This window comes from Mirounga angustirostris, unplaced genomic scaffold (genome assembly GCF_029215605.1).
Source record: "Mirounga angustirostris isolate CCGP_5_RB_7025 unplaced genomic scaffold, mMirAng1.0.hap1 SCAF_9, whole genome shotgun sequence".
NCBI classification, from domain to species: domain Eukaryota; kingdom Metazoa; phylum Chordata; class Mammalia; order Carnivora; family Phocidae; genus Mirounga; species Mirounga angustirostris.
Genome location: NW_026991717.1, coordinates 105,677,033 through 105,689,148, shown reverse-complemented (window position 1 = coordinate 105,689,148; position 12,116 = coordinate 105,677,033). Strand labels below are relative to the sequence as shown.

Here is a 12,116-nt window from a genome sequence, read left to right as displayed (position 1 = left end):
AAGATTCCTCAGATAAGCTAAGGAGTTTCCTGAGGGCCTCTATTGCATCTACCACTATGATTCTAATGCATCTGCAACTATTATTGTAATTCAGAGGAAAGAGCTTCCTATTCTCACATATTTGAGATATTAACACCAAAATGAAATGTAAAAAAAATTAAAACAAAACATAAAACCAATCCCTCTTCCCAAAAACCCTGCACTCTTATGGACCATTTTTCCCAGGACTCCTTAAAAAAATATAAAGTCTCATTTGGAGTCTGGGTCTAAGAAATCATTAGTTTGCAAAAATAATTATCCTTTTTGTTAAACTCTTAAAATACACGTATGAAGATAAGATTACATACAGCTATTTTAAAAACAGAATTAGGTTTTCAGCACTTGGAAGAAGTTCAGCAACTTCTTAAAGGATTAGTCAGCCAGCCCTAAACAGATGTACTATGGGAAGAAATAATAAGTTTGCCTTTCCGTCTGAGAGATTCAATTTTACTTCAAACATGTTTTTAGTCATGGATAGCAACAGGTTTATTCTATTCAACACATCTGATTAACCTGGTGTTCCTCCTAAATGTTCAAATGCCAGTGAAAGTCTATCCCCACTCAAAATAGTACCCAACACAATCTCTTTTTCTAAAACCCCCCAAAATGTCATTTCCTTAATTTGCTCATAAATGGAAATCAAAATATATAGAGGAAAATTTTCCCCATAACCCTAGGAAAATACTTATCTTTGTTTTATCATTTATAAGATCTTAAATTTGAACACAATGGGAGCAGAATATCTACATTTCTGAAATCCTATAATAAATTTCAATAAGTCACAGGAATAAACGGTACAGCATAATGAATACAGTGGAAGATACTGTAATAGCAATGTAACAGGACAGATGGCAGCTATGCTTGAGGTGAACAGAGCATAATGTATAAACATGTCAAATCACTAAGTTGTACACTGGAAACTAATGTAACATTGTGTGTCAACTATACTCAATAAATAATTTAAAAAATTATTACTAAGAAATATATTACTTCAAAATCTTTTTTTAAATTTTTTAAAAGATTTTATTTATTTATTTGACACACAGAGAGAGAGAGAGCACAAGCAGGGGGAGCGGCAGGCAGAGGGAGAGGGAGAAGCAGGCTCCCCACTGAGCAGGGAGCCCGATGTGGGGCTCTACCTGAGGACTCTGGGATCATGACCTGAGCTGAAGGCAGACCTTGAACTGAACCATCCAAGCGCCCCTCAAAACCTTTTTAAAGCGACGTGTTGCCTAAATTTTATCAAAGGAAGTACTTGTGGGGAAAAAAAAAAATCTCCTTCCAAATTTCCTATATCTTTCCTATTCTAAAGCCGTGCTTTCTAGAATTTCTGGACAGTACTGTTCAGGCTCAAAGAAGCTATAGTATGTCTACAGATGAGCTGACCAGCAGATGGCATTGTAACAGCACGCCCAATCCCAGTCTCCCAGGGGACAGCACAAACTATAAAACATCTAAAATGACTTCATTATCCTATTTAAAAAAAAAAGGGCAGAAAATAAAACTAAATAGTTCCTAATTTATCTATACTAAATCATGAATTTTAAAAATACTGAGAATTTGAAATTTTTATAGTTCTGAACTGAAAATGATCTTATTTATACCTTTCTGATTATGGGATTTAGAAATTGTGCTGCTTGAGTACAAGAAAGGGCTGCAGAGCAGAGTTTCTCTTAAGTTTTCCAAACTGAGGTGTTAATCAAGACTGCTGGAGTAAGGTTCATAGGATCTGTGTCAGACTGGAAAATCTGGATCATTCTAGCAATTTCAGGAAGTTCCAGTAAGACTACTAATATTTAGGGCTCTCCTTTCACAATATGTATCAGTGACTCGATCTTTAATCTCCTTTAAGGAATTGGGGCTTTAAAGAACTAACATGCTATCGATAGTGGTCCTTCATATTTTATAAAGAGCAAAGTAAGGATTTAACTTACTCCTCAGAGCCACCCACCTTTCCACACTCAATTAACTTCACTTTATCATGTACTTCTACTTCACAGGACTTTCTCTGGTCTGATTAAAAATGATCTGGGGTTTACGGTTTGGTTTCTAGGAATATTTTAGCCTACTAAGTGGTCTATCTCAAGAGTTCAAATGAATGTGAAACTAACTACTTACTTTGGTTTTTAGGAAAAGAATCTCATAATGCAACACAGCTAGAGGAACCACGTGGAAGCTACGTACACTTACTTGCTACTAGGGCACTTACTCCTTTTGCTAGTAGCCTACCAAATTCAAACGCTAAGCCAGAGTTGTCTTGCCTGTAACAGCATTACATATTAAAATTTCCAGATGTCTCTTTTCTGACTTTGTGTCCCAGCAGCAATGACTCTCAGCAAATGCCACTCCAGCGACCGAGGAAATGGGCAGCCGAGGGCTATCACTAGGACTTATTTCAGTCCCCTAATTCATAATTGTGGGGAAGAGATCAGGAATTGCTTGGAAGTAGTAAAATACTTGCTAGAGGGCTCTCCAAATTCCAAAGACAAAGGTTTCCATAAGCTTAGGACAAGAGTGCTAAATTTAGTGAGTCACATTTTTTTCTATCATAAAGTTTAGAGACTATTCAAAGACACTGTATTTTTCCAATCAATTTGTTAGACTACATCAATGCCCTGTGACTAATACTTGGTGCCTCATTGATGCTGGGGGGAAAAAAGGTTTCCTGTAAGTTCTGACAGTAAATTCTTCCTAAAGAAACTATATACTCACTAATATATTCCATGGTCTCCTCTTCCCAGCTGATCAATTCCCTTCCTCCTAAAGAAGCACCGAGCCAGGTTGCTGGCTTTTCCTTCTCTCTCTCTCCTTCTCTTATTCCTTCCTTTCTTCCTATAATAAGTATTACTTACTAAATGCCTACTATGTACTAGGTACTAAGAACATAAATGAATGAGCAAATTACTTAATTTATGTAATAAGGAGATATAGGGAATAACTGGGTCTTCACTGAAACATCCATGTAACAAATACTGATCAAGAGCAATTCATAATCATTTTGAAAGGTCTCTCTGTTCCATTTTTCTCATAGATTCATCAGGGGCATAGAATCCTAAGAAAACTGAAAATGTTTAAATGTTACAAAGAACAGAAGAGTTAGGAAGCATTAATCTAAGACATGATTATTTAACCTGAAAACAGATTTCAAAATATTTATATTCTATTTTACATAAGATCGAACTCTCCTCTTACTTTCAGCCTTTTAAAATTATGTAATTCCAATCTACAAATCATTCTATGAGTTTTTAAGTCTTTCTATCATTTGTATAGTATATAAAATTATCTCTTTGAGGCAAAATCTTAGACTTTTAAGTAGAAATTTTAAAATTCAACAAATATTATTTACTGAGTTCCTCTACCAGAACTTAGGTCAAGTTAGAAAAACGAATAAAAACACATAGTTCCTATCCCCAGTGAGTTTAAAAAATCCACAATATTTATTCTTCTCACAGGTTTTCACACACTTACTGTATCACAGCAGAAGGATAGAGGCTTTAGAAGTAAACAGCGAAATTGAGTCCCAGCTTTATTAAGGGGTAAAGGTAAGTAAGTTATTTATCCCCTCTATGCACTGACTTCTTCCTCTGTAAGATGAGGATAACATCATCTCCGTTGAAGAGTTTTAAGTACAGGGGCGCCTGGGTGGCTCAGTTGGTTAAGCATCCAACTTGATTTCAGCTCAGGTCATGATCTCAGGGTTGTGAGATGGAGTCCTCTGGCAGGCTCCGTGCTGCCTGGAGCCTGCTTAAAATTCTCTCTCTTCCTTTGCCCCTCCCTGCTTGCTCGCTCTCTCTCAAAAAAAAAAAAAAAAAAAGTTGTAAGTACAATTAAAGTGTCTAGTAGAATGTTTGACCTAGATAGGATCTATTATATCCATTTTTCAGTTCTAACCAATCAGGGCAAAAACTCAGACCATTTATACTAATAATAATCATCCTATCTTTCAGAAAATGGTATCAGAACCAGATTACATGCAGATGGGCATGTAAGAAGTATAAAAATTTAATGTGATGCTATACACTTCATATCATCTTATAAATATCCAACATGTTTCTAATTAAGAAAAAAGGCAAAATCCATTTTGAAGAAATAACATTATATAAGTCATATGCACAACATAATCAAGAGCCTCCCAAATCAGTATGCTGCTACTTCGCAAGCATACATGGCCTAGTAAGTGTTTAGGACTTCCACAGAACCAATTTATATCAATCAAAAAACTCTTTCTTAAGGCTCGAGTCCCTAAACTTTAACCCCAGAGGCTCAGCAGCTGCCGTAAAGGGAAGTTTGAAAAACTGAGACTCCCCTTTTCTGACAAAGAACAGCATCCATGAAAGCTTTTAGAGCAACAGTTGATTTGTGAATTACCTAAGAAAAGACCACATCATCTTTTGAACCAAGTATAACCCTCCTACTGAACCACCTGTAATAAAAATATTTCAATACTCTGAAGGAGTTAACATGCCTCCCAAAGTGCCAAATTAGAATTAGAATTTTGGGGTAAGAAGGGACCTTAAGTCCCTGTTACCCATCCTATTCCCACAGCAATTTAGCTAAGAGGAAACTGAAGCCAAGAGAGTGAGGGAGGGATTTCCCCAAGATACATGCCTATCCGGTGGCACAGACAGGAGTAGACAGAATTCAAGGTACCTGACTTCCAACCCAGTGTTCTGCTCACAAGAGCAAGCTTCTACTTCTATTATAATAAAGGAATGATTTATGCATACCTGGCTAAGACAACAGCTCTGAAAATATGTTTCAGTTATTACTTAGTGGGCTCAATAAATAAACTTTTAGCCAATATGAAGAAAATCATGAGGACATTATTTTAAAAACTAAACATTATCAGCTTTTCTGAATTTGAGGGACATTAAAAATTACTGTGACTGGGGCACCTGGGTGGCTCAGTCGTTAAGCGTCTGCCTTCGGCTCAGGTCATGATCCCAGGGTCCTGGGATCGAGCCCCGCATCGGGCTCCCTGCTCTGCCGGGAGCCTGCTTCTCCCTCTCCCACTCCCTCTGCTTGTGTTCCCTCTCTCTCTGTGTCTCTCTCTGTCAAATAAATAAATAAAATCTTAAAAAAAAAAAAATTACTGTGACTGTCTCTAAGTCAATTTTTCTTCTTTTTTTAAAGACATTTATTTGAGAGAGAGAGAGAGAGAAAGGGAGGGACTGAGGGATAGTGCACACACATGTGGGGGTAGGGGCAGAGGGAGAGGGAATCTCCATGGGGCTCAATCTCACAACCCATGAGATCATGACCTGAGCAGAAACCAAGAGTTGGTCACTTAACTGACAACGCCACCCAGGGACCTTAAGTCACTTTTTCTTAAAAAAAGATTATAATAATATAAAGCAAACAAGCACATCAACATACTTAGAGTTGAGAGACTTGATGATTTACCTTCCACCAGATGCAGGAATCCTTTCTAGGACATTCTTTTTCTAGAACTTTTTAAAATTTTGTGTTCAGCTTTTCAAATATTTAAAGCTAGTGATCAGTCTAGCCATTCCTTTTTCTCTTTCTTGATAAATATATGTAGGATATTAAAAAGTACTTGGACATAGCTCATACAAATCATATTCAGCTCTGTTCAGTTCAACAAAGGTTTATCAAGCCCTAGGTATTGTGCTAGGTTCTGGGAGTACAAAAAGAAATGAGACCTAATCCTTGCCCTGGAAGAGCTTACAAGAGAGTAGGGGAGAAAAGCATATACAGAAATAGCTTCAATCTAATAAAAAGTGCTAAAATAGATCATGTACAATAAGAGATACAAGATTAGAGAACAAGGAAGGGATCAGAGTGAAGGATACCAAGAATACAACAGTGGGCATTTTGACAAGGTCACACATTTGGATCCAAATTCCTGGATTGAAAATACTATATATTTTCATATATATATATATATATATATATATGGAAATATACATATTCATATATATATACTATATATTCGGCTCAGGTCATGATCTCCGATTCTGGGATCAGCCCCAAGTCGGGATCCCTGCTCAGTGGAGAGTCTGCTTCTCCCTCTGCTCCTCTCATTTGTTCATGCGCGCACTAGCGCTCTCTCTCAAATGAATAAAATCTTAAAAAAAAAAAAATTCTACATAAAATGCCAAACAATAGTTCAACCTAACCTAAACAAAATGTGATGGTTCTTAGTAATAACATAGAGTAATGAGGGACTGAAAATATTAAAATATACACTCGTATTAGGGGCGCCTGGGTGGCTCATGGGTTAAGCGTCTGCCTTCGGCTCAGATCATGGTCCCAGGGTCCTGGGATCGAGTTCCCCCATCAGGCCCCCTGCTTCTCCCTCCCTCTGCTGTTCCCCCTACTCTGTTGCTCCCCCTGCTTGTGCTCTCTCTCCCTCTCTCTCAAATAAATAAATACAATCTTCAAAAACATATATATACACTCGTATTAGACATTACAAGTGCATACTTAAGCAATTATATTTGCTAAAATAAGAAAAATTATTCTAAAGCAGATCAATGGCATTATACAAATTCATAAAGGAAGAGACTGCTTACTGGCTTTTAGTGTGAAGATGAAGTAATGTATGTTAGAAGGAGATTATTGGTATGACACCCACGAAAGCATTCTTCTCTTTTTTCCATGAACATTCAAAGAATTAAACCTGAATGTTCAGGATTCCCAAAACAATAGCAAGTATAATTTATTGTTGGAATGTTAATTTTTTCCTTGACCAAGAAACTCATTAAAGATGGAATTTGGTTGAATACTACTTAAAAGTAAAATAGCTCAGATCTCTTGAGTATCAGAGTTGAACTTTATTAAAGCTGTCATCTTTAAATTATTTTGAACTATTACACATAAGAAATAAGATTAAAATTTACTCTGACCATACAACCTTGTGTAAGGTCCAAAATGCATGTCAACCTTCCCTGTGTGTTTTCCTTTAACCTAATAGCATTTATTTAGTCCTCCAGTAAATGGTAAAAGAAAATTAAGACCTTGTTCAGCACTATATAACTTTTTTTTTTAAGATTTTATTTATTTATTTGACAGAGAGAGACAAAGCGAGAGAGGGAACACAAGCAGGGGGAGTGGGAGAGGGAGAAGCAGGCCTCCCCCCGAGCAGGGAGCCCGATGCGGGGCTCGATGCGGGGCTCGATCCCAGGACCCTGGGATCATGACCTGAGCTGAAGGCAGATGCTTAACGACTGAGCCACCCAGGCGCCCCAGCACTATATAACTTCTTTACAACATATACAAACATGACTCCCATATTTTGGATTTAAATGTTTAATACATTTAGTTAGTAACTATCTATAATTAACAGTAATTTTTGTTTCTACATGGTTCTGGATATTGGGATCTTTTTTAATGAAAACAAGATACAAGATAAATGTGAGAACGGTTCTTATTTGCTTCAGGTTTGTTTATTTATTTACTTACTTACGTATTTATTTTTTTATTTTTTAGAGAGGGTAGGGGTGCAGAGAGAGGGGGAGAATCTTAAGCAGACTCCACACCCAGCACATAGACCAATGCAGGGCTCAATCTCATGACCCTGAGATCATGACCTGAGCCAAAATCAAGAGTTGGATGCTTAACCAACTGAGCCACCCAGGCGCCCCAGGTTCGTTTATTTTTTAAACTACCTTGTCGTTTTAAATTTCTTGGTTATAAGAGGACACTGCTTATCTACACCAGATTGTTCACAGCCCAGGAAACGTCACTCCCTCTGAAGCAGTATATACCAATGCCATAATGAGGACAAAAGTAGAGGGGAAATACTTCAGAATCACCTGGAGAATCTTTCCGAACTGTACCTTACCACTATCACAAGTACAGAAAGCCAATGCTTTAGAGGTGTATTGCAGACCTAATAACAAGACTGAAATCAAGGATTTACCTGAAACTAAATTTAGAAGCTACTGTCTTACAAGGACTGCTAATAAAAAGGATCTTAAAAAAAAGAGAGTAATGAGAACAATGCTGAAGGTTTCTGAAGATATCTATGTGTGCAGAGGTTCAGGTTCCCAGCTAGACCTGTAGTAAGGCAATAAACAAAAGGAAGAAATCACTGCCATCACATTTATGCATAAGCAGTGCACTTTCAGTTTCTTACCTCCAATATTCTGAATTAGGATGGTGCCTGCTACTGCCACCTATAAAAGAACAAATGTATTCACAAGATGAAAGAAGAAATAAAAGGATCAGTATTTTACTAAAATCCAATAACCCATTACTAAAAAACAGATGCAGAAGTGAAGAGAAATCGAAAAGAATACGTTGTCAGCCATTTATAATACATAAAACGAATTATCATCACATAAAAAGCCCTTTTTTAACAGTTCCATAGTTACCATAAAGAATGCTTTTGAAAATTTTCTTGGCAGTCATTTTAAACAGTTAAAAGTATTAAAAACTAGTAATTGGTGATTATCAAAGTAGCAAAAAATTGAAATTAAATCTATCTGGTCTCATTCTCCCTTTTTCACTGCTTTAGGAGGTAAAATGAGACATTGCTTTAGTAGGTCGACTGCTACAGCTTGAGGTGTGCTGTGAGGATGCTATTTTGCATAGAAGGAAATTATATAGTCTCCTGAGTGTGTTAGCGTGGCAAAAAACAAGCTTTTGAACATCCTGTCCCAGGAATTAGTAAAGTCGAGAGCAGAAAACTCTAGAGCCCACATATTCTCAGATCTGAAATTTTAAGCAAACTATTTCAAAATCAAGAATATGGAGTGGGTTTAGTGTAAGAAAGAAGAAGGTCATGAAGACTGTAGTCTATTGGAGAACTCCTCCCCTTTCAAAATGGGGCACCTGCCGCTCAGCTCCGGCCAGCTGCTGGCATGTGAGAATGTGGATCCAATGGAGCTCTAGCTTCTACATTTCGTTAATTTTTCAAGGAAAGTCAGAACTGAATTCTTTCAAAATTTCATAACTCTTAGTTGGCAATCAGTTAAAAATAAGAAAATGTAGGCCAAACCAAATATGCCTAAGGACTAAGTTCAGCTTGTAGGTTTGCTGGTTTGTGATTCGGATGAGCTTCCTGGGAAACTCAAGACACCTTATCCATTCTTGGTAATCAGATGTACTCAAAGGAAATGACTAGATATTCTACTTCCACTTGGGCCTTTCAATCACATAAGTCTTGGTGGATCTGCACCCCCAATGGATATTTGGAGTGGCCTAGCTATCTAGGATCATTCAGTTCATGGACTGGGAACAGATCACCTCTCAGACTCCCCTCTACTAGGAATTCCATCAGTGGTACATCATTTGCCTATCCTGGAAACACTAGAGGCCTTGGGGTCTGCAGAGTAGGGCTAATGATGGAGTAGTTGGCACTCTAACTTTTCCAGAAGAAACTTTGCATGTCAACTCTTTTAAAAATTAGTTACAAAATGTCATAGTTATTTGTGAAGACTATTTTGAACTTTTGCACACTTTTATATACAATTGATAGCTACTGCTATCATACATGAAATTTTGATTCCTACTAATATATTGCAAAAAACAGTAAGATCAACTTATTCATGATTATCTTTCCATCTTAAGTGCTGAATTTAAGCACTTAAGATCTACAAAGTCAGTATGTCTATCTATCTATCTATGCCTTCAGTGCCTACTATAATGAATAGCACATGGTATTTACTCAATAAATATTTGCTTGGTGAGCAGATAAATTATAGACAATTTTAAAATCTTTCTTAAAAAGTTCAACAAATTTAAAAATATTTCTTTAATTCTCAGAACACTGTTATCTTATTATGTCCTATCCATATCTGCATCTTATCTGGAAAGAAGGAAATAGGAAAGTTTCTTTTTTTTTAATATTTTACTTATTTATTTGACAGAGAGAGAGAGAGAACAAGCAGAGGGAGCAGCAGAGGGAGAGGGAGAAGCAGGCTCCCCGCTGAGCAGGGAGCCCGATGCGGGACTCGATCCCAGAACCCTGGGGTCATGACCTGAGCCGAAGGCAGACCCCTAACCGACTGAGCCACCCAGGTGCCCTGGAAATAGGAAAGTTTCAACCCAATTGTGGAAGTGGAGAGGAAGTATAAAAAAGGCAAACAAACAGCAACTCCTCATTTAGAGTATCCTCTGTCTGTGCACCTGCCTAAGAACTGAGTGCCTACATTAATGATAATGCAACTATTCTAGAGTTTTAGAAAGGGAAAGGGGACTCTCAATTCTTTTAGATTCTGCTGCTATTCAAGGAATGCAGGAAATACTAGTGTGAAGTAACAGTGATGATGCTTAGAGTCCTATTTATAGATCATATGGAATTAATTTGAGAGTTTTCTTATACGTATAAATAACATTTTCTTCTTCCTTGGTTAAACTGGATACAGGAAACTGATTATGATTATATGAAACATCCCTGTCTGCAGGAAAGAGAAACTGTTACCAGGATGATTAACAAAACCCTTTACCTGCAAGTAACATATTCTCCATTTTGTTCAAGTTTCAAGTTATTAAGACAAGGTTAAAACCATGAGGCTACACAGCATGATTTAAATATTCTTCTTATACTTTAAAAAAAAGTTAATTTGAAGTAAACACAGGTGTTCCCCTATCATGTAGCTATATCTTTTTCCTCCCAGACTCACTTCTTAGAAGTTGGTTTGGCCATCTTTAAGATTAAAAACAAACACAAAACACAAACAACAGTTTTACAAATGAAAAGAAAAAGTCCTATTTGAAACCAACATGAAAATGGGTTTTAAAAGTATGATACATCTTCAGAAATAAAGTACTACAGTACTCACAAAAATATTTAACTCCTGATTAACTGTGGAGGAAGACACTGTTTTCTCTACCTCTCAATTTAGTTTAATATGCCTATCACAAACGAATGCCCAATAAATATTGCTGTCATTTCTATTATTCTGAGGAGGAAAAGCAGTTGATTTAGAGTCTGAAGTTCTACAATGTAATACTGGCTTTAAGGAACTGTGGACATATAGGCCCCTTCATTTCTCTGGGCCTTAATTTCCTCACCTATAAATGAGGGAATAGCTCGATCATCTTTTAGCACTGTTCAGCTCTTAAGTAATATAATCTTCTAATTACCAGTTTTGTAAATAGTCATGCTATAATCTTAATTCTATGCTTCTTTCTTTTCCTATCTTTATGAGGATTTACTCAGTTAATATAATCAATTTTTTAAAAAAGATTTTATTTATTTATTTGACAGAGAGAGACACAGCGAGAGAGGGAACACAAGCAGGTGGAGTGGGACAGGGAGAAGCAGGCTTCCCGCGGAGCAGGGAGCCCGATGCGGGGCTCTATCCCAGGACCCTTGAATCAGACCTGAGCTAAAGGCAGACACTTAACGAATGAGCCACCCACGCACCCCTATAATCAAAATTAATTAAAAAAAAAACTTAAAACAGGCCATTGTTACAGCTTTAAAATTGTTCAAGTCACTGCTCTCCTTCATTAGGGTGAAAAATACTAATATATTTAAGTGTCGAATTAAATTTATTGATGCATTTTCCAGAAGGGCATATAGAGAGATTTCTTCTCTTTGTCTTCCTGTTCCCATCATTCTGTCTTTCTTCACTTTAGTTTCCTTTTAATCCCCTAATTTCTTTCTCTTAGATATACCTGTCTCTTTTAACTAGAAATGGAAGGAAAAAAAAATGTCTCTGGATTTTGGAGACAGTAAGGAGAAAAAAAAAAATTTTACCTTTCCGGGTAACCCAAATGCAAAGAGTCCAAGATCTTCATAAGATGTCACAGCTGTTAAGAGAGATTATAATTTTTACTTTTACACAAAACTATTTGTGTGCCAAGTCCTAAAGGTAAGAAAGCTATTCTACTACTATTGTATAGCTATTGGATGGTCACATTAAATTTAGAGCAGAAGTAACCACTGCTGGGGGAAACTTTTGGAGACTTACGGTCTGTAAGGATAGAGTCGTACAATAAGTAGAGCTTAGCAAATTGCAAGGTTATCTACTTACCACCCAGCCTGCAGTACAGTAGTTCAAATGCACTGATCACTCAAGAACAACCCCACTTCTCCCTCAACAGTACTTGCATACTACACTATCTAAAAGCAAGCTTTCACTGGCAATAGTCTCTGAAAA

The 12,116-nt window shown here is 37.0% G+C and overlaps 1 protein-coding gene across 5 annotated transcripts in view; it reads right to left on the bottom strand.

The window, feature by feature from the left end:
- Window positions 1-12,116, bottom strand: part of SLC38A6 (solute carrier family 38 member 6) — a 62,599-nt gene that overhangs the window by 33,606 nt on the left and 16,877 nt on the right. For 4 of the 5 annotated variants that reach the window (XM_045900989.3, XM_045900987.3, XM_045900990.3 and 1 more), the window contains exons 4-5: window positions 11,714-11,766; window positions 8,141-8,180 (exon numbers count right to left, since the gene is read on the bottom strand). In XM_045900989.3, coding sequence (XP_045756945.1) covers window positions 8,141-8,180; window positions 11,714-11,766 — 93 coding nt within the window. The remainder of the gene's footprint in view (window positions 1-8,140; window positions 8,181-11,713; window positions 11,767-12,116) is intronic. The other variant, XM_064571139.1, reaches the window with a different exon arrangement.